This window comes from Neophocaena asiaeorientalis, unplaced genomic scaffold (assembly GCF_003031525.2).
Source record: "Neophocaena asiaeorientalis asiaeorientalis breed wild unplaced genomic scaffold, Neophocaena_asiaeorientalis_V1.1 scaffold348, whole genome shotgun sequence".
NCBI classification, from domain to species: domain Eukaryota; kingdom Metazoa; phylum Chordata; class Mammalia; order Artiodactyla; family Phocoenidae; genus Neophocaena; species Neophocaena asiaeorientalis.
The window spans coordinates 2,788,430-2,811,410 of record NW_020172672.1 but is presented as its reverse complement, the minus strand read 5'-3'; the positions used below and the strand labels follow the sequence as shown (position 1 = coordinate 2,811,410).

The 22,981-nt window shown below is 35.7% G+C and overlaps 1 protein-coding gene across 14 annotated transcripts in view; it reads right to left on the bottom strand.

The window, feature by feature from the left end:
• PCNX1 (pecanex 1) overlaps window positions 1–22,981 on the bottom strand; it is a 247,314-nt gene that overhangs the window by 123,892 nt on the left and 100,441 nt on the right. For all 14 annotated transcript variants that reach the window (XM_024739610.1, XM_024739614.1, XM_024739619.1 and 11 more), the window contains 10 exons: window positions 21,389–21,421; window positions 19,659–19,830; window positions 19,024–19,134; window positions 16,862–16,953; window positions 10,320–10,429; window positions 9,808–9,913; window positions 8,022–8,114; window positions 5,135–5,285; window positions 3,113–3,254; window positions 2,263–2,440 (listed from right to left, as the gene is read on the bottom strand). In XM_024739610.1, the coding sequence (XP_024595378.1) occupies window positions 2,263–2,440; window positions 3,113–3,254; window positions 5,135–5,285; window positions 8,022–8,114; window positions 9,808–9,913; window positions 10,320–10,429; window positions 16,862–16,953; window positions 19,024–19,134; window positions 19,659–19,830; window positions 21,389–21,421 (1,188 nt within the window). The remainder of the gene's footprint in view (window positions 1–2,262; window positions 2,441–3,112; window positions 3,255–5,134; window positions 5,286–8,021; window positions 8,115–9,807; window positions 9,914–10,319; window positions 10,430–16,861; window positions 16,954–19,023; window positions 19,135–19,658; window positions 19,831–21,388; window positions 21,422–22,981) is intronic.

Below are 22,981 nucleotides of genomic sequence, written 5' to 3'. Positions count from 1 at the left end.
ATATATATATATATATATATATTTTTTTTTTTATTCTGGCATTTCCCTCAAATTTTAGTGCTTTGTAAAATGAGTAAGTTTTAAATGCAATGTCAAAAGGAATTTGAAAGCAGCCAGGCAGGGGATAAAGTTGTAATTCAGTTGTCACTGTCTGTTTCCTAAGAATTTACTAGTGTGTATTAGGCATCTGTTCACAATCAGAATTGTTGTTGCCAATGGAAGCATAATATACATTTTAATCTTATTTCAATTAGGATCTGCTTTGTTGTTGAACATTTCTTCAACACTGAAACAGAACTATTGTGCCCAAGATTGCCTCTGCATGCTAGGCAATGCAAGGCCCCATTCTCAGAACAGATCACAGAATCTTAAAAGCAAGAGGTTCTGACTAATTCAGTGCCATGATTCAGGCACCAAACACCTCACATTTAAATTATTTAGCTGATTTACAAATGAACTTGTTTAATTTCCAATTTAAAAAAGAAATCACAACTTCAACCAATCAGAAAATGCAGATGAATCCCTGCACTCTTTGCCATGACTCAAAATTATGCTGGCAACCCTCGGTACTAATGGGATCAGGATGACAGGAAGTAAAAGCATCATGTATACTGTCAGATGCCATTGCAACTGCTTAAAAACAGTGACTCAGAACACTCTTCTGTTTCTAAATGGTAAACAGACTGTACTCAAATTTTGACTGTAATATTAAAGAAAAATGATATGTAATTACATGTTTAAGTAGTTAGTGGGTGAAAATAGCTTTGTATACATTCAGAGCAATTTTTTCTTGAAATATTATTAAGTTGGTGGTACACCTTACAATGACATCTTAAAATAAATATATCTAAAGAGATCCCTTGAATATTACTTGCTTATTATCACTGTTAAGTTCTATGAAGTAACCATATAAAATGCAAACTCCTTGCGGGAACTAATGTAGCCTAAGCATCTAGAATAGTTCTGGAACATGGTACACTCTCAAAAACAATTTGCTTAACAAATTAAAGTATTAAGAAAATCCAAACTAATGCGAGTTAAGTGTAGTGACTATTTCAAGGACTGTTTAGTTTATATTTTACTGCAAATTTCACTTTTTTCCAAGCGGTATAAGATTCAATACAATTTCCAATCTAAATATTAAATTTGTGAGAAATCACATGCTTTTTTTATGCAGACAATTCTCTGATTAACTTTCTGGCCCCCTCCTTTGATTAATCATGCTCACTAGAAGAGGAAATAAATGATAAAAATGCATACAAATTAGTGATTGAACAAATATAATATTGTGATATTGAGAAGCTATTTAGCATAACATTTAGTACAATATTTAGAAACTATTTCTAAAAGCTTGTTCAGATTAACGGTTTTCATTTTTACTGTCCCCATCCTAGGCCAGACCTCTATCACATCTAAATTACTGTCACAATCTCTTAAGCTGTTCTCCATACCTTTAGGGTCTCTCTTCCCCAATTCATCCCAAATGTGGCTGACCAGGCTAACTTTCCTAAAACTGGGATTTCATTGTGTTTTGTAGCTGCTCATATGCTTCAGCTCTCTGTCACCTATCAAATGGGATAATATATGTCAAAGTCCTTTGTATGCAGTCAGTGTTAACATGAAATCTAAACTATGTAATTTCAAATAATCTGACTACACAACCTATTTCACTTAGAAAGGCAGTGTGGCTCAGCAAGAAGATTCTTGGAGGCAGAAGATGCAGGCTTTACCATCTCGTTTGTAAAAAGACTACAGGCAACTATCCCATGGGTGATAACAAATTTTAGGAGCATTCTGTAAACTTCAGTATATTCTGCAAATAAACTAGCATCTCACTGCTCCCACATGGTCTCACGGCCCTCAGTCTCCACCATCTTCATTCAGTATCAGGTTATTTCCTCCCTCCATCTATGAAGCAGCCTACAGTTTGGTTCAATTATTACCATGCTTGTTTCTAAAATTATTCAAAACCATACCCCCTTTTGGAAGAACCCATATATTTATATACTTATTAAGAGTTCCTTTAATGTTTCCATATAATTTAATCTTACCTTCCTAGCCACAGCAAGAAATATATCTTCTATGGTGACAGTGACTGGCATTGTTTAGGGATTCTAATCCTAAATAACTGGTTGACTGAAGAAAGATACTACTTAAAAGATAATGAAGCAAATGAAAAGCAAGCGTAATCCTCACTAAATAGCATATTACTTAGGGAGACACTTTTTACAGATAAGGATGTTTCCTTTAGTGATAAATTACCTTGTTGAAGAGTATGGACATGAAGAACAGATCCAACAGCATGGTCTCTGAAAAAGCTTCATAGTCAATTTTGAAAAAGAGCACAGTAAAGATGACTGTGACATACTGATATGTAGGGCTGCTGAAAGAGGACCGTAGCAGCTTCAGACCAGCAATGGTGATCATTAAAGCACCTAATCTACAATATAAAGAAAGCACATTCATCAACGGATGACTGAAAACGTTAATCTACAAACTTCAGAAAAATCACCATTTCATTTACTAAACTTAGAATATATATATCAAATTTAAACTTCTAAATATTCCTTTTTAAGCATATGTATCATAATTCTTATCCTTTATATAAATAATCATGTTTAAAAAATAAGTAACACTATTGCAATTCTGACATTTGGTTCTCCAGTTTCTCAGTACTTCTATTGCTTAAACATTAACAGCATTTAGCACATACAAAACATATTAATGCTTACCTAACAACATGTACCTAGTGTAGTGGGTAGGCCTACAGGATGATTGTATAGGCAAGTGAACACCTAAATGTTCTGATTCACAGAGTACACAAAAAACCATCTCCAAAACTTACCATCTAATATTAAAATTAACCTTATTTAATAAATGTCATCTCATAAAATGTTAGTTTACAATGAGATGTCTGGAGTAGTAATATGCCAAGAGCAGAAACAGATGTTCAGAAAAGGGAAGTCAAAGACAAAATTTCACTTGAGTTTTTCACACAGTACTTCGCACCAAAGAGACACTCAATGATTACTTGTTACTAGATCAGTAACTTAAGACATTGCTATGACAGACCCCAACAGTCAAACTTAGAAAAGAGGAGTACTGTACTTACTCTGTATCCAGCTTTTTTGGACTAGCAATTGTCTCTGCACTGCTACTAAGTTCATTGAGAACGATCAATGGATAGATGATATTCTTCTCCACAAAAAGAAGCCACACATGAAGTTTCTCAAACCACATCACAGTAGCTGCGTCTAACAAGGCAATATTAAGTCAAGAAAACCATGTCATCTAATGCATAAAATAGTCTGGTATTGTGATAACAAAGGAAAATCTTACCACTCAAATTCAGCTGTACTATAAATAATGCAAGTAATCCAGTATGTCAATCAATAGTCAATTTTATGAATTCTGAGACACATGCAACTTTCCAACTTAGATGTTAAATTTAGATGAACTGAATTTCATTTTCAACTTTTATTCTTGAAATCTCAGTTTTTAACCATAACTTTTTCTTATTTATGCCTATAACTTTTGGAGAAAAGATTAGTGAAGATTATTAGACTGCCTCTTTCCCCAAAAAGAAATAAATGATCTATTAAATTATCTGTTTTTAAAATCCTTACATACACATACATCTTATAAGACATACATCTCAGAACAGATATGAAAGTATATGTTTTGGATTCACACACTTCATAAGTGTCATTTTCATTGCCAGTAATATTTTCCCAATACTTTAATATTTAATGTCATTTGGGGAAAGTGTCTAGGATAAGCTGAAAGATTTAAAATACGAGCCTCCAGCTATCTGAAAATAATGTCAACCACCTCTAGGAAGCTCTCTAATGAATCAGATTTTTCTTTATAGCTACTACAGTCAACTTTGCTAATGCCTAATACTCTCAATAAGTGAAAAATGTTATGTTGATTCAAAATTTATAAAAATTTAGACTAAATGTTTTGTTAAGATAAAAACAAACAACATGATCAATGATTTACTTTAATGAAAACTGTTCTTCAAAACAAACCAGATACACCTGCTAACATTTATATATGAAAGCAATTAATCATTAACTATCAAGAATACATCATTCTGAGTTATTTTCCTCATGGTAAGAATAGGCCAGTACAGATTTTTATAGTTTTATGTCATTTTACTACAATCTACACATTAATATTTAATTATCTCTACAGGATCAAAATAGTGATCAAGATTACAGTACCATGATGACTTAAGCAATTCTGCTAAAAGGCCCAGGAAATACGCTTTGATACTGCAAAGTCAAGTTTGGTATAGAAATCTTTCAAAAGCTTCAGAGTTCTCTAAAGAAGTTAATTCATCTCCAAACAGTTGAGAAAGTTACTCTCTATAGTAACTCATTAACTAAAGAGAAAGTCTGAGGAAAACACATTGGCTTGTTTAATCACTGGTATATAATAATGATGACACAGGTATTAACTTTTATTATACCCCTAAAATGAGGAAGTATGTTATAGGTCATGGTACCAATGAACCAGACTGATTACTTATAATAGAAAAGTCAGGGTTTAAAGTGACAAGTAAAAAGCTTGCCAAATGGACTGGCCTTCTACCTCTTTTTAGTCATTTTATACTTTATCCCAAATCTGAATGAATAATAACAATTACAAATGTTTTTCACCTCTTTTCTCTTGATCAACTCTTTATAGCCCTCTCTGGTAGGACAGAGTGTCACTGGTGGAAACAGGAACGAAGACCTTTCTATTCCCTTTATGTTTTGAGTTAAAAATATATCAAATAGAAGTCTTAAAGAGGATTGAGTTGCCTGCATATTGCAAGGAAGATTGAGGGTAAAGGTAGAGATGGAAAGAGAAGTCACAGACATACACTGAAGGATTAATCAATGAGAGGTCTGTGAAGAACAACTTAGAGGAGGAAAGAGCAAGGTTTATTCTGTGGTAAGTTGGCATTTTAGCACTGACATTTATACTTCAACTGAAATGAAAGCAAAAGGTCTGATTCATTAGTGTCAAACCTAAGAAACACAAGCCAAAGTGTTACTTGATGATACTTACTTAACAGTCACCTGTCAACAAAGTAAAAGAAAAAAATCCATAGTATTGAAAGGAAAAGTGTTAATGAAATACTTACTTCGAACTTCATACTGATTATACTCCACCGTCTTGAGCAGAGGGTGAGAGAAGCAGTGCCACGGTAGCTGCTTCCTAACTTGAGGCAGCATGTAATGGGTTACAAAACCCACGAAGCCGACAAGCGCATACAACACATACTTGAGCGCAGGCTAAAAGAAGGATAAAGTTGAGGACGTTAAAAGTGATTTTGAGACCCGAAGGAGGACTTCTAATTTGTCAGTTCAATTTTGGTCAACTATAGAATCTAAGAACTAAACATTTGTCTGCAGTTAACATTTCTATATTATCTAATTTTCTGATTAAATCAGCCACGAAAGGTAGTGACTGTTCATGTATTACAGATATTTTTAAATGTGTTAACTACTTTCCTTGGTGTCTCACACTGTCAGTGTAATTAGAGTGTGGCCTGAGGTATATTGCTTGCTTCCCTAAGAATGTTCTATGTGACTTGCAGAGCAATGTATTCAATTGTTTTAGCTAGTAGAGATAAAGGACATGAGCTAAATAAAACTGTTAAGTTTGAGTGAAGAGCAAAATAGAATGAGGAAAAAGTTCTTTTTTTGTGGCTTCACATGGTTTGGAAGAGAGTTCTTATGTATGACTAAATTCACCAAAACCAAGTACCATCACTTCAAGTATTCAAATTAAAAGCCATACGTTTAGAAACTTAAAGAGGTTTCCATCGGACCCCTGAAGACCCACTGGACCTCACTCAGCATGTGAGGTACTCAGGAGTTAATGGTTCAAATTGGAAGAGAAGAAAACAGGCAAGAATGTTAAATTTAAATAATATAACCTTTGCTTCTGGCCAAATGGAATAATAGAGATTTACCCTATTCCACATGAGCCAAAATAGAATAAAATATATGAACCAATGGTTTGCAATATACTAGACATAAGGAAATAATCAGTAAACACTGAGAGAAAGAAAACAGATGAGGTAAGTGTCAGGACTGCCCCAGCTTACTGCCCTTAGATACTTTCCAAGTTGCAGTGAAGGGAGGGGAATCCACATGAAGCCTGGTACCTCCTGAGTTGAGGAGACAGAACTAAAAGCCTGGAGACAGCAAAGCAGCTAGTGTTCACCAGAGCTCACCAGAGCAGACAGTGCTCCAAAGAGAAAACTGCATGGAGAGAGAACTTAGAAGATCTGCGGAGTCTCCCTCGAATATTCAGGGGAGTCAGCACATGTGTGTGGCAGAGAACTACATATGCAAAGGGAAGGAACCTCGCCAAGGGATTAGAGAGAAGAGTATCCAGCACTCACACAGGGCTACGAATAGTGCCTGTTCTCACAAGCCAGGTTGGAAAAACTCAACATTCACAGGGCACTGGTCAGAGTATTCCAAAGCATGTTGCCTCAGTAGGGGGAATATTAGCCCTAAACTAAACAGCCCTAGTCTCAATTAAGCAATCTTAAAAGTTAGATCTGAGGGGATCAAGCTGTTAACAAGTAACTTAATAGTGCCAAAAAACAAAGTTCAAGGGTATTTCTAGGAATACAAAAATATCCAATACACAAAAGGCCAACCTTATAATGCTTGACATCCAATCAAAAATTACCATGCATGCAAAGAATCAGGAAACTATGACCCATGGGGAAAAATATCAATTAATCAAAACCAACCCATAAGCGACACAGAAATTAGAATTATGAGACAAGAACATTAAGAGAGTTAGAAGTGAATTCCGTTTGTTCAAAAAAGTGAATAGAGGCATGAGAGATATAAAAAAAGACCTAAAATCCAACTAATAAAGATGAAACTTGTTAGTTCTGAGACAAAAAATACACTGGATGGGATTAACTGTAGATTACATATTACAGAAGAAAAGATGAGTGAACTTAACAACAAAGCAACAGCAATAGAAAGCATTCACAATTAAACATGTGGTGGGAGGCGGAAAGAATTTAAAATGAACAAAGCATCAGTGAACTGTGGGACAAATTCAAGAGGCCAAATATACATGTAACTGGAGTCCATGAGGGGGGGTGGGTGGAGGGACAGCAAAAGGAAAAGGGAAAACACATTTACAGTAATAATGACCAAAATTTTCTAAATCTGATGAAAACTAGACCACAGATGCAACGTACCCCAGACACAAAAACATGAAGAAAACTACGTGGAGGTGCGTCATAATCAAATTGACACCAGGTAGAAATACAGGTGTGCACAAGAGGAAGGTAACCGCGTGCCTGCAGACGCGCGGCGCGGCGCGGCAGGACCAAGCATCGCCCACAGCCGGGCCTGATTCACAGGACGGCGCTCTGGACTTCCAGGTGGAGTGGGACGAGGCCTTGGGGGGTTTAGAAGGATGTGAATCACGGAGGCCAGAGGGCATACGGTGTCGGTCCAGCACGGTTCCTGGTGTTCATGCCTGCTTGTATTCCCCTCCCACATTGCGGCAGGGTTGCCCGGTATGACCAGTGGATACGGAAGAAGTGGTGGTATGTATGCCACATCCAACATCAGTTATAAAAGACTGGGCCTTCGGTCTTGGGCTTTCTCTCTCTAGGGTCACTGGCTCTGGGGGAAACAGGCTGCCATTTTGTGAGGATATTCAGGCAGCCCCTGGTGAGGACCACATGGAGAAGGACTAAGCTCTCTGGCCAACAGTCAGCAGGGAAGTGAGGCCTGCTAACAGCCTCAGCTGATTGCAGCCACGTAATGACTGCAGCACGATAACACATGCCGAGCTGGGATCATCTGGCTAAGCCATTCCCAGAGTCACGACCCATGAGAAACCATGAGAAGATAAGTATTTGTTGCTAAAACCAAACAAAAAGTCATATATTTCGGCATTATGGACCAACACTACAATCAAATCAGAAGTGAATCCAAACGAAGTTATTTTCCCTGAGTGAAAAGAATAAAATGATTCCTTACCTGCAATACTGTGAACACTGTGCTTACATGAATAGCGAAGTACAGCACACCAATTACAACGCACACTACTAGGTCAGACTGTAAACGCTCGCTCTGTGGAACAAAACAGAATTATCTAACACTACCCAAAAATTTAGACAAAATCTTCCCTCCCAAGTGGCCAAGCTTAAGAAATAAATTTCCACTGATCCTACTCTGTAGCACTTCTAGGTATTTCTTACACATAATAATTAACTACAATAAGTCTTATTTTCTTCCTCAGTTTCCTCATATTTTGGTTTGATCCTGCAATGCCAAGGAAATTAAACTAAGCTTAACTAGTTCCACACACAGTAAACATATCATAACAAAGTCTTTTAGAATGAAGATTTTCCCCCCATTGGTCTGTAAGCTTTACATACGGGAAAAAGAAATGAGATATTTAAGTTCTTTTATAGGGTATATCCTTTTGGATAACCAAGTTATATTTTCATTGGCCTTCTGAAATGTTGAAACTGCATGCATATGTCCTGTTTTACTTACTGAATCTTGTTTTTTTTTAAAATAAATTTATTTATTTTTGTCTGTGTTGGCTCTTCATTGCTGCGCACGGGCCTTCTCTAGTTGAGGGGAGCGGGGACTACTCTTTGTTGCGAGTGCGCGGGCTTCTCATTGCAGTGGCTTCTCTTGTTGCAGAGCACGGGCTCTAGGCACGTGGGCTTCAGTAGTTGAGGCTCGCGGGCTCTAGAGCGCAGGCTCAGTAGTTGTGGCGCACGGGCTTAGTTGCTCCACAGCATGTGGGATCTTCCTGGACCAGGGCTCAAACCCATGTCCCCTGCATTGGCAGGTGGATGCTTAACCACTGCGCCACCAGAGAAGTCCCCACTTACTGAATTTTGGTTCTTTTAGTGGCTGCAGTGAAAACCAGAAACCTCTTGATATCTTTGGTCATCAACTGACCCACAGATTTATGCTTTTAAGCTAATACATTCAGAAATATCCTATTATACTTAACATGAAATGTCCTTTGCTAACACGAAAACTAAAGTCAGAAAAAACTGTTTAAATTATATCTTGAGGCAGTTTTGTATTTTTCTGAAGTTTTCTAAAGAATATATGAACAGCTCAAGTTCAGTGAAGGTAAATATTAGTCTAATTCAAGGCCTATATAAATTCAGCCTTTCATAAATGGAAATATGTAAAATAACTTAGGAAAAAAATGTTTTGCTCCATATGGCAGATATGAATCTGTAGAATTCATTTTTTAAATAATAACTGAAAGAATGTAGGTAACGTTAAAATTTTTTAAATTACTACATCTGCTTGAGTATATGAAATTAGTACAGGTTATTGTTCTCTCCTTCAACCTGGAAAATAAACATACATATACACACACACACACACACACACCCTTGAAAAATACACTAAAAGACCAGCAGATGACTTATAAGGACGGTAGTTTTTATCAACAAAAATAACAACAAAATAAATCTAATTTATGTTAATATTCACCTTTCAAATCCTAGTTTAAATTCAATAGGATTAAGAATTCTATAAACAATGAAATCACTTAATCTCACCTTACCTAAAACTATTTAGCATACTGTTCTACACTGAAACAAACTTTGAGGAATAAGCATTTCTTACATGTTAAAATTTGAAATAAAAACCACCAACCATGTACAACTATATATGTATTTTTCCCCGGTTACTAAAATTGTGTTACCTCAAAAAGTGTTCATTATATAACATGATGAACTATATAAAATGCAAGTCTTTCAGGTGATCTGAAAAAGCTAAAACTCACAACAGAATTTCTAAGTTTTTCAGGCAGTGGATCTTTTACGTCAGACAACGGGTCTTCTGGATTTTTCTCTTCTGTTTTTGGAAAAATCTTGGATTGCACCAAAGAGCTTTACATTAAAAAAAGAGAGAAAACAATTTAAAAATATATTTATAACCTAAAAACCAGTACTTCAAATGGCAAATAAAGTTTATGATAGAAAATGAAGTGATCCAAGTATATTTACTCATTAAGCAAATGACAAATTCTAAAAAGTTTAAGATGCCATAAATAAGCATACAATAAGAATATTTTTATGAAAATATAGTTTTAAATCTTAGGAGAGAAAAAGCTAACAAATACTTTCAGCCAATGGTAATCAGAATGACCCAAAGTTAATATCATTTGAAATCAAATACAGATAAGTCAATAGCACTCTGACAAGGCATTGGAAAAACAGATTTTGGAAGTTAAATTTGAAAGAAATGCCAACTTATTTATATTTCTTTAATTCAATAACAAGTAATCTCACTTACAAAAGTACAGATGGATCACTGCTTTGTCGGCTGAGATGATAGGATACTGCCACTAATAAACCACAAAAAATGGAGAAAAGCACTGGAATATGCTGCCCATCCCAAGAATCCTGTTGGAGAAAAAAAGTTTGACAGAACAATATGCTTCTAATTCACAATGTATCACATAATCCTTTTACGTCAGTATTTTGGAGAAAGAATTTAATTAAACAAAACCTTTTCACACGTTATTAATTGCATTTTATTCTACATAAACTTAGATTTATTACTTTCTGATGAACTAGAATCTAACAGCTAGATCATTGTCAGATTTCTTTTGGTACTAAAGCTCTATTATACACTAGGAATAATACATTTGTTTCTGATACATGCTGCTGTCAATTTCTTTCATATTTTAAGTGGTATTAAGTTTACAGTAAACTACGTTCTCTTTTTTGAAAAACGAAATAACTTGGTGTAGCAAACTTCTGTTATATATAATAACGGAGTAGGAAAAGGTAATACATGATACAACACTTCAGGCAAAACAAACTGTTGACATTTGGTATGCTACTTTCTGGATGCCTCTGCTCATATAAAATGCCATTATGTCCTCCAGAGCACTGAATAAGCATCAGTGTTTCTTGAGTGAATAAACTGTATATTCCCAGAAATAAATAATACAAAGCTAGCTTCTAAGGCCAACCGAACATGTGGATGTGGATATGCCATGTCTGCTCTGCTCACTGCAGTATCTCTGGAGTCTACTAACACAGTACTTGGTATAGGGTAGATAACACTGCTATAAGGAATAGTTAACAGTACTTAAGTATATGGCCTGTGAGGTAAGCGCCTTTGTCTTTCTCTGGGGATTCAACAGGAGAGAATGGCGGAGTGGGTAATCAAATGGTAGTTTGTTATACAACCTGCTTATTTTCCCATTTAGTAACAGTCTTGGAAATTGCTCCACATCACAACAGAGACCTTTTTTTTAATGGCTACATCAAAATCTTATCATCATCATTGTATTACGTGTACCATACTATGTACCGAGCCCCATTCTCAGAGCTTGTAAGTACTTCCTAAATTCTTACAATCATCCTTGGAGATATGTACTATTACTCCCCAATTTATAGATGAGGAAACTAATGTACAGATGGTTTAAGCAATTTGTCCAGTTAAGTGGTGGGGCCAGGAACTGAACTTCCTTATATGTTCGAATTTACTGAGAAGAAAGTTAAACGACATGTGAAGAGTTTGAGAATGAAAGAGAGATAAATACATAAGAAAACAAAGTAAAGGAGAAAACGAAATGTATGTAGGAATAGCATTTGCACAGTGATAGTAAGGTAAACATACCGGGTGTATGAGGGAGACAAGGAAGGCTGCGTCTAGTAGAAATGTGGGGAGAGGGGTGAAAGAAAGTTAAGCCTACAATTCCATGACGTGCAGTCCATGGATAATGCCTAAACCTTGACAAAATACAAGAAGTGTAAGTTAGTTGCTTAGAGATACGGAAGGAAATACCAAAAGAATCAGCTCAAAGAATTGAAAGGGGTTAACTCTGAGGAAGAAATAACGGGGTAGGGGATTGCTGTCCCTGGCACTAAGTCTTGTAGAAATATTTGACTCTTTAAAAGATAACTATGTGCAACTCTGGTAAAAATGAAAACTGAAAAAAAGATGTGCAGTAAACCACTCTGGAAAACTGGCAATTCAGTTTTAGTTACCTACCCAAGAAACGTGAAAACATATATCCACAAAAAAAGACTTGCACAAGAACGTTCATAGCAGCCTTATTCATAATAGCCCTAAATTAGAAACAACCCAGATGTTCATCTCTAAGACAGCAGATAAACTGTGACATATTCATACAATGGAAATAAGGAGGATGTAAAACTAAATGGGATACTTCTCTGCAACAAACTACTGATACACATAATGTAGATGAATCTCAAAAACATTATATGAACAAAACACATCAGTTACAAAAGAGTAAATATGGCATGGTTCCATTTATATGAAGCTCAAGCACCGCAAACCTATAATAAAATAAAAGCGGCTGGGGCAGAGCGACTGGGAAGGAACAAGAGGGAACTTTCTGATGGTGATGAAACTATTTTGTATCTTGCTAGGGGTGTATATTACACAGGTATATGCATTTGTCACAACTTATCAAATTGTGTACTTAAGTGTACTTAGGTGGAATTCACTGTGTATGAATTTTGCCTCAAAACAAGTTCTGAAAAAAAACCAAAAGATGCTTGCATTTATTTAACAAATGCTTGACACTACTTTTTATTGCTCTCAGACCAAAAAAAAATCCTTAAATTGGTCTCAAAATGACTTATTTTATTTACATTAATAATTTAGAATAGTATGCAATACAATGATTAAAAGATGTATTTGTTCTACACACTGTATTGGGTCTGAACATTTTCACTTCATTACATAATGGCCCAAATTCTGGCAATCTCTTAAAAATATGTAAGCATCTAGAAAGTATATACATAAAAAACAGGAGGTACTAATGTTGTCTTAGAGGAATAATGTTAACTTTTATAAGCTTTAAAGTTCAAGGAAAAACAAAACTTAAACACAAAAGAAGCAGAAATAACAGATGTAAAAGTCTACATTAGTGAATACATAAAAAAATTAAACCATTCCTAAAGGCATGCAATAATGTTCCCCAATGAGCCTAACTGTCCAGAAGTAACTTCTATTGTCAATTTCTTGTGTATTCTTCCATAAATGTTCTATGTATACACAAGCAATCAGGTGTGCTTTTTTAAAAAAAGGCACAAAGGAAGCATCTATTTTTTGGCATATTGCCTTCCTTTAAACACACACACACACACACACACACACACACACACACACACACACATACAGGAATATTATTCAACCTTAAAAAAAGGAAATTTTGTCACCTGCAACAACATGGATGAAACTGGAGGGCATTATGCTAAGTAAAATAAGCCAGACAGAGAATGACAAATACTGCACGCTATCACTTATATGTGGGGGGGAAAAGTCAAACTCATAAAAACAGAGAATAGAAAAGTGGTTGTCAGGGACTGGGAGGTGGGGGAAACAGGGAAAGGTTGGTAAAAGGGTACAAACTTTCAGTTATAAGATAAAGTTCAGGTACGGCATGGGCAAATGGGTAAAGAGGGTCAAAAGGCACAAACTTCCAGTTTTGTTTAATATTTATTTATTTGGTTGCATCGGGTCTTAGTTGCAGCATGTGGGATCTAGTTCACTGACCAGGAATCGAACCCGGGCTCCCTGCATTGGGAGCGTGGAGTCTTACCCACGGGACCACCAGGGAAGTTCCAAACTTCCGGTTTTAAGATAAATAAGTTCTGGGGAGGTAACGTACAGCACAGTGACTACAGTTAATAATAATGTATGCATATTTAAAAGGTGCTAAGAGAACAGATCTTAAAAGTTCTCAACACAAGAAAAAATATTTGTAACTATGTATGGCGACAGCTGTTAATTGGATTTATCGTGGTGCTCGTTTTGCAATATATACAAATACTGAATCATCAGCTGAAACTAATATAATGTATATGTCAATTATACCTCAATAAAAATTAAAATAATAAACTTAGAAATTATTTTTTAAAAGATAAGTTCTGAGGAGCTAATATGTAACACAGTGACTATAGTTGATAACATTGAATTGTAGAACTGAAATTTGCTAAGTGTAGAATTTAAATGTGCTCACCAAAAAAAAAGGTAAATATGTGAGGTGATAAATGTGTTAACTTGTCAGGAGGGATCCTTTCACAATGTATACGTATATCAAATCATCATACTGTACACTTTAAATATCTTACATTTTTGTCAATTACATTTCAATACAGCTTGATAAAAAAGAAACAAATTGTATGTCTTGGAAACCATTCCACATTTGCAGATAAGAAATCTATTTTGGGACTTCCCTGGTGGTCCAGTGGCTAAGACTCTGACTAGTCTAGGACTGAACTAGGAGTTCACATGCTGCAATCAAAAGATCCTGCATGCCACAATGAAGATCCTACATGCGGCAATGAAGATCCCATGTGCCACAATTAAGAGCCGGTGCAGCCAAATAAATAAATAAATAAATAAATAATTTAAAAGTCTGTTTTTATTCTTTTTCGTGGCTGTATAGTATTCCAGTGTAAGGCTATACCATATTTGATTTAAACAGTCACAAACAACAAATACTAGGTCGTTTACAGTTTTTGCTGTTACAAACACTGCTATGATGAAATCTCTGCACATAGTCTTTGCTCATTTGTATAAGTACATCTGCACATTTATTCTATTACAATGGGGAATGCCTAAAACTAAAATAGTCTAATGTAAATGCCATGGCCAAGAAAGAAGGAAAAAAAAACATATCTCCCTCCCTGTCTTAGGACACAAGGTTCTAGTTGGCAGTTTTACAATTGCTGCTCTCCTGCTATATGATTATAGTTAAATAGGCCTTTAGAAAATTAGCAAACTTACTGCATTGTTAACTTCTGTGACTGCAACTTCCAAATAATGACCCACTTTCCAAAACATGTTCTCCAAACATAGATCTAAAACCTTTATACCAGGATGGTTTATAGGTAGCGTAGCTGGGAGAAGCTTGTATTTGGATCTCATTACCTCCAGTTCCTTCCTGGGCTTAATGTCATCAAGTATCTCCCTCTCTGATCAATTTTCCATCTCCCATTTTAAATGCAATCAAGGCTCAGATATTTTTTAAAAAACAATCCTCATCATGTGCACAGGTTTCCCGACTATATTCTAGAGAGAGTAGAATACGTTTCCTTAATATCTATTCAGACCTAAACTTACATTAATCTAGCTTCCTCAGCCAAAACACCAAAAAAGCTGTTTTGTTAAAGTCACCAATATCCTATTAACTGCCAAATTCAATAATTTTTTTTTCACACTGCATTGCTTCTGAAGTTTCCTTTGTTGGATTCTGTTCCATCTACTGCTTAAATACTGGCATTTCCCAGGGTTCTATCTGCATCCTGCCAACCCAGGCTAGCAGTCTTTTTCTTATACTTTAATTTGTTGATGAATTCTAAATCTTTTCATCATTACTGCAAATAACTACCCACTATGTATCTCTGGATACCCCATTAATGCCAACAAATAAAAGTGTCTAAATGTAAACAATCACCTTCCCCAATAAACTCAAAGATTTCCAATCATGTGCATTAATATCACTATCTAACCAGATGTTCAAGCCAGATGTTCAATGCCCTACCCAGAAGTCATCCTGGATCCTACTCTGGCTCTTCTCATCCACAGAGTTCCCAAATATATTCACTGACTCCAATTTTCATTAAGTCCCTTATAATTAAGACGGCAGCACAAGAGTCCCCCTACTTCTGATACTTCCTGCTTATATTTCAGTCTCCTTCACACTGGGGACCAAGTAATCTTTCTAAAATGCAACACTGATCATTTCCTTGCCTTACCTCGAATATTTGGTGGTCTTCCATCTCCACCCAATATGTTCAGGATAAAAGATATTTCATAATCCAGCCGTTGCTTACCTTTCCAGCCTTACTGTAGGCCATCTTTCCTCATGTACCCAAATTTCCAGCAATTCCAAATTATTTGCTGTTTCCTGTACATAACACACTTTCTTTACAACTCCATGGCTCTTCATCCCTTGTTTCAACTAGCTATTTCCCATTGTTCTTCAAATTTTGGTTAAAAAACCACCCCCTAGGAAAATCATCTTTAATCCCTTTAGGCTGAATAGGGTAATATCTTAATTCGTATACCTGTAACACTCTGTTTTCATAGCCTTCATCACCCTCTAATAAGAGCATCGACTGACTTGTTAATCACAGTTAACATATAGGCAAATTAAAAGCAGGACTAGGCACACAGTAAGCACAGTAAATGCTACTGAATAAGTGAAGCAAGGAAGGATGCTATGAGTCACTTTTCATAGCCCTTTCAACCTTATCGTTCTCTGATTATCTTGTATTAATCATAAAAAAATAAAATACCAAGAGCTGAGAGTTGTTTATGAGAAATCTAAAATTTTTACAGTTATAATTTGGAGACAATTGTTTTAAAATGGAACTAATAAGGCTCGTCCAGATTCTTCTAAACCAATAATGACATTAAATTTCAGTGTGTTAATTTTTACTAGACTGTATTTTAAATTGCAGTCCTTGAACAACTTCTCCTAAGTTTTAAAAAATCTTGATGTGAAGAGTAGTTACATATATTCTTAAGTAGAAACCTAAAATTAATTTCATATTCTGTTATTACTATCCCCACCTCTATCCCAGACCAGCCTAGTTTTTACTAACCTGTTTCTAATATTAACCTATGATTACTACATGGAAAAGGATTTTCCTTTAGTAATGATTAACTATGAAATTGCTTTCAAATTCAAACTAAATGAGAATGAGAATAATGCTCAACATAGGAAGACCATGAAAATTAATGCTGAAGACACACCAGGAAAAAAATCATTAGTTAATTTAAAACAATCTTCATATAGAAAAGTAGCCTTAAAGACACAACATACTACATGTATTGCTCACCTTTAAGGCGCCGTAACACAATCCATATAGTAAGGCTACTGCCACAATGCTACAGATGAAACTGTAAAGTGCTGCAAGCAGGCTTGTAGTGGCTAGACAGGAAAGGGAAAATGAAATCAACATTCGTAAACATTTATGGAGAAAACATACTTTAAAAGGTCACTGAAAAGTATTTAAAATGGTATGCTATTAACTATAATTAAATATCTACTTGTTTGATTTATAAAAGTTCAGTTTCTTCATCCTATCCTTTCAAAAAATTTTGAGGACTTTCCTGGTGGCACAGTGGTTAAGATTCCGCCTGCCAATGCAGCAGACATGGGTTCGAGCCTTGGTTCGGGAAGACCCCACATGCCACAGAGCAACTAAGCCCATGTGCCACAACTACTGAGCCTGTGCTCTAGAGCCCGCGAGCCACAACTACTGAGCCCATGTGCCACAACTACTGAAGCCCATGTGCCTAGAGCCCATGCTCCACAACAAGAGAAGCCACCGCAATGAGAAGCACGCGCACCACAACGAAAAGTAGCCCCCGCTCGCCACAACTAGAGAAAGCCCGCGCACAGCAACGGAGACCCAGCGCAGCTAAAAATAAAATAAAGTTATATAAAAAAATTGAAACGACAAAGGTTTACTATCAACAATTTCTGATACAAGGTAAAATATATTCCCCTTGGAAGTAATAAACATTTATCTACAGCAGAAAAAAACTGTACCTATATTATGCTTCAAGAATATATCTTATTATTTATAAAAGTATGGGAAAATGAAGCTTGCAGAGCCTGAAAAGAAGCTAGAAATGTATTATGTAGACTGTCTATGTAAACAGAACTTGTGTTACCCACAGAAATAAATGTATATTCCCATGTGCTAATCAATTCTCACAAAAGAGTAATGATCTAGCTGCTAACAATAACAAAAAATAGATCTAATGGGATTACTAATAATAAGGAATAGAGGATGGCTAAGATAACAGACTTTAATAGTAATTTTATATGGCGACCAAAAAAGAACTCTACAAGAAAAATTTTTCTTTAGGAGATATTAAAAACCTAACACCTTGCACAAGTTTGTAAATTATGACGAAGCCCACTATTATAAATTACCTACACTAAACTTTCTGCATAGTATTTAGATTAATATAGCACCTATAATAGTCCCCTAAATACTGAAATTGTTTTCTACCCATTAAGCTATGCTGAAGCCCAGCCCAGCCTTAATTCACACTCCTTCAAATTTTCCAAACAATAAAAATGCTCTAGATACACAGTGACATAGAAGAAGCTTAGCTTCTATTTAAAATTTAAACCATAATATCAACATTTTATCAGTAGAGATAATTTCAATGCATATACTTGGAAGATGTGGACTGCAAATGTGAAGTATAAATAGAAATAAACTATAAAGTTCAGTCATTTCTTTCCCTTTCATATTTTTTTCTATAGTTGTACACTCATCTTTCAGTAAGATGTTAGATGGTTAAACTTTATAAATAAGGGTATATTTTAACCATGGTGGCTGCCCAAAGTGTTATTTTCAAGTTCTGCAAAACATTATTCCAGGGTAATTTTGGTATTAGTCTTACTTATTTTGAAAATAAAATGTACATGTAACAGGGAATACATTTCTAAGTATATCAATTCATATCTACATATCCTACTCTAAAAACAGAGATATTTCTAAAAATCTTATTCAGTAAAATGCTTTTACTAAAAGCATTCTGGTTTTGGTGTTCCCATTCTAAAGATAAAATAAAGCTCTGAAACCAAATATATAGAATATCAAATGCATACACTAGTTCAAAATCTAAATATAATGCCATGTATCAGAGCTCAATCTATTTGATCTTTTATAAATATTTCGTTAGGTCTATTCAGGTTCCATGTAAACTCACTATAACTTTTACTTTAAGATGACAGTATTTTAACACTTACAAATCAACTCCATTATCCCTGGATCTTTCCCTAAAGTAGCAGCCTTGACTATTATTTCCTATCTACAAATTAATTCCTGTTCAGTCTTTAATTATTAAATAAGTGCCTTTTTCTTTCTAATTACAATTCTAAAATAAAAACTGGAAAAGTAATTTAATGTTCAGTTTATTACTTAGTGATCTGTAAAAGTAATACTGTAAACTGTAATTTTTATAAAGAAGTACTCACCATTACCACCAAAGATATGGATATCCAATTGTTCACAAAGGTACATTACAAATGTATTCACCTGAGGCAGGAGACCAATGAAAAACACTATTGGGAAACAGAGTGTAAACACTATAGAAGGAAAGAAAAGCAAGTTAAGAACAGTATATCACATCCATCCTTTTGTTCATCTAAGATCATAAAATAAATGATAAAAAGAAACCCAAAATTAATATAAATTACTAAGCTAGTTTCTTAAAGTTGCTTAAAACTACAAACCAAATTTCTTAAAATATACCATTTTAAATTATTTCTCTCTAGATAACTGCCTGAATATTAAATAATCTTTCCAACTATAAACAACAGCTTTTAAAATTAATTCAACTGCTTTCACATAATAGGAACCTGAGATCCAAAGGAAATCTTTCATTCCATCTGCTTCAACAACAGAAGAATTACCATAACATTTGTTCATCATTAGCTTTTTTCATTCCTAACAGCCCTATAGTTTTGTTCCTCACTGAGAGGATGGCAATAAACAGCAAAATAAACCCAGTAAAACTATTTTTATCTATATAATTGATCTATTTATCAGTGAATGGTTTGTATACAAATAAATTAACATTAAGATCTAAGATACTTTAAAGATGACTCACCTATAACTAAATCCCTGGCTGATACAAGCACCAGCGGATTGGTGAAAGTTATTCCGTATAATTTGAACTTGGTTGTAGTAAGGTTTCTACTACCATAATCCAAGAGCCAAATAAGACCACAACACAAACAGAAATAAACTGGTCTACTGTAGGCAATGATACGATTATGACCCTGAAAATGATATTAAAAAAGAAATCAGTTTATTTAATTTGAAGTGTCACAACTAGCTACTGAGATCTTTGATGGCTTATATTCTAAGGATTCAAAATGCTTCCATATGGAGGTCAGGTTTCTGACTGTGGCAGAAGGGAATTACAAATAAGGATAGGAGGAAGAACAGAATAAACCCCATGATAATTGATTGAAATTAAGTATCAGTATGAACTCAGTATTTTTAATATGCATATAAATAGATAGGTATAAGAATAAATGTACGTATATACATGTATGTGTGTATGTTAAATGTATACATGCATTTTTCTAGCTTTATCCACTGAGAGGACCTAGAAGCAATGACATTCTAGTAATAAAGATTACTAACATCCAGCTCTTAGTTTATAAATAACATTATCCACTAAAAAGAACTAAGGATTCACAGAGAAAAGGCTGGTTTCAGGCTAGGGTCAGGAAAGTATAAGATGAGCTTGGAACAAATAATTGTGCCCAAAAGGAAGAAAGTACTTTTAAAATGATAAAGGTATGTCAAAAGGACACAGAAGGCAGCTTGATGGGCTCCCAATGGCCAAATCAGGAACAATTTGAGCATCAAAATAATGATAGTAACATTACTGTCCATTTCATAAAATAAGAATCCATGAATCCACACCAATACAAACAAAAAGGGAAAGTTCTTACAGTAAAAAGTCAACTTATAAATGTAGAAGGTCTGATGGAGCTAAAAAAATCACTATTTGGCAACCATCAAATGATAACTGATTCAGGCAAGAAACATCAATGGATACTAAAAACAACTGGGCGGAGGTTTGCAGGGCAACAGGACATATATACAGTCTCAAAGTATCTCCTATGATATACTTATTAACTACAAGAGAAAAATGGTAACATTTCAGTAGAGTATTGATTCTCAAGGGAGTGGGAGGGGATTCTGCCCCCCAGGGAACATATGGCAATGTGTGAAGACATTGTGGTTGTCACAGTTGGGGTGAGGGTGCTATTGGCATCTAATGGGTAGAAGTCAGAGATAATGCTAAACAGCCTACAATGCACAGGACAGATCCTCCTCACCCCCAACTTTCAACAAAGAATTATCCAGCCCAAAATGTTAACATTGCAGTGTTTCAAAAACACTGCATACACTACCCTTAGCCAAAAAATCAAAGTTAACATCACCAGTAAAAGCATAAATTGACATTATGTGCATCTGGATATGATGAGTTACGAAGAACACAGCACTTTTGTAATATTCGTACCAAAAAAGGACAGCCTGTATCTAATAAAGAAGAAATATCAGACAAAGTCAAACTGAAGATCGTCTGTCTACAAAATGACTGGCCTGTACCCATTAAAAATGTCAATATTGTGTGAGACAAATACTGAGGAACTGCTCCAGATTAAAGGAGGCTAAAAAGAACAAATGCACTATCAGGGACTTTCTATTGCCAGTGAGAAAATAATAACATAAATCTTAGTTCAGTCTGACATATGACCAAAAAAAGGCTTTGAGGAATGTTAAGGAAACACAAGTTACAGGTGTATTAGAGTGACTTACATGTCTGGGAGAAGAAGAATCTGGTTGAACACTCTAAAAAAGAAACAGACAGATTATACTACTGAAGACCTGGTAATTTTACATTAACTTCCAAAATGCCTGAAATAATTTCAAGTAAATATCCCATAGCTAAGAAATGACCTACATTAATTCTGTTGAAACATCAACAGAAGACAAAACATCAGCTCCAGATACTGAGGTCACTGATATTAAAACATCTCAAATCTTTCCTAACTCTTATACTGACTATGATTAATTAATGATCTGCATCTAGCTTAATGTTTCTGAAGTGGCATATAGCAGACAGATCCATCCTACTACTTGGCTCATTACAACGCCCAAGTACAGTTGAGGTAGAATGCTTTCTCACGGCAACATCACTCCATTCAGGAAATGCACAAAATATGGGTTAGCTTAAAAGAAGGATTCCAGTTCTGCCCACAAATTCCAAACTTACTACACAATTCAATGGTAGTGGTGTTAAATATATTCTCTGCATTTTCACATCAAACTCATCAAATTAGTTAAGCTGTATCCTTCTAAAAGACTTTAACAACTTTCCATAAAAATGTTCAAAATGTATACTGCAGCTACCTCCCAAATCATGACTTTTCTCCAAAGTTGCCGTTCATTTTCAATAGCATACCAAACAGTTTCACTAGGATGGTCTATCGCCATCCTACAGTTCTACATTGGACTAAACTCACTGAGTTTGGCATGTGGCCCTTGGCTGGATATGAGACCAGACAATCTTTAAACTCTTTCAATTCGAACATCTATCTTCCTAAAGCTCTGTTCCCGCCTTTCTTATTTCTGTTTATGATATTACTATTCTTCTAGTCGACTAGATTTTAAAAATCTGAAATAGTTTTAAAAATCTCAGTCATCCTTTGCCTTTTCCATATCTAACCATATTAAGCAGTGGACAAAATTAACAGGATAAGGGACATTGGATCCAGGGAATGAGTTTAAATGGCTTAGGGCAATAAAGGGATGGATCAAGGGGAACTGAAATGAAAAGCAAGAAGGCCAGAAATTGTAACACATAATCACCAAATTCAATCAGAGGGACGTAGTCACTGTCATTAGAGGTAAAGAAGAAGGAGCAGAGGCTCTAAGATCTGGGTTAGTATACAACTATCAAAAGCAAAGGAACTGGAGCAGAGTCAAGATGGCATACTAGGAGGAAGCGGAATTCCCATCTCCTCACAACTGGCACCTACCAGGCACCCATGGGGAAGGGCACCTAAGGGGACGGAAGGAACCCCAAGTGACCGGGTAGGACGTGGCACGTGGCGGGAGTGAAGGGGGAGAAGAAGCAGAGGTAGGGCGGGGCTGGCACCCCTGAGGGGTGGCTGGGGGAGGGAAGGAGTTCCTACACCCAGCGGGACACACCCACAGTTAGGGGTCCAGCAGCAACGGGGGAGACCCTGGGAGAGAGAGTGGGGGAGGTGCACGAAGGAACAGAAGGGAACAGGGCCAGTGCTTTCCCTGTCCACTTAGGCACTGGGAAGCCTGTTGGGCTCCAGGACCTAATACTCTGCCCTCAGAGCCTCCCTCCTGCCATTCAGAGCCCAAGCCCCACCCCTACAC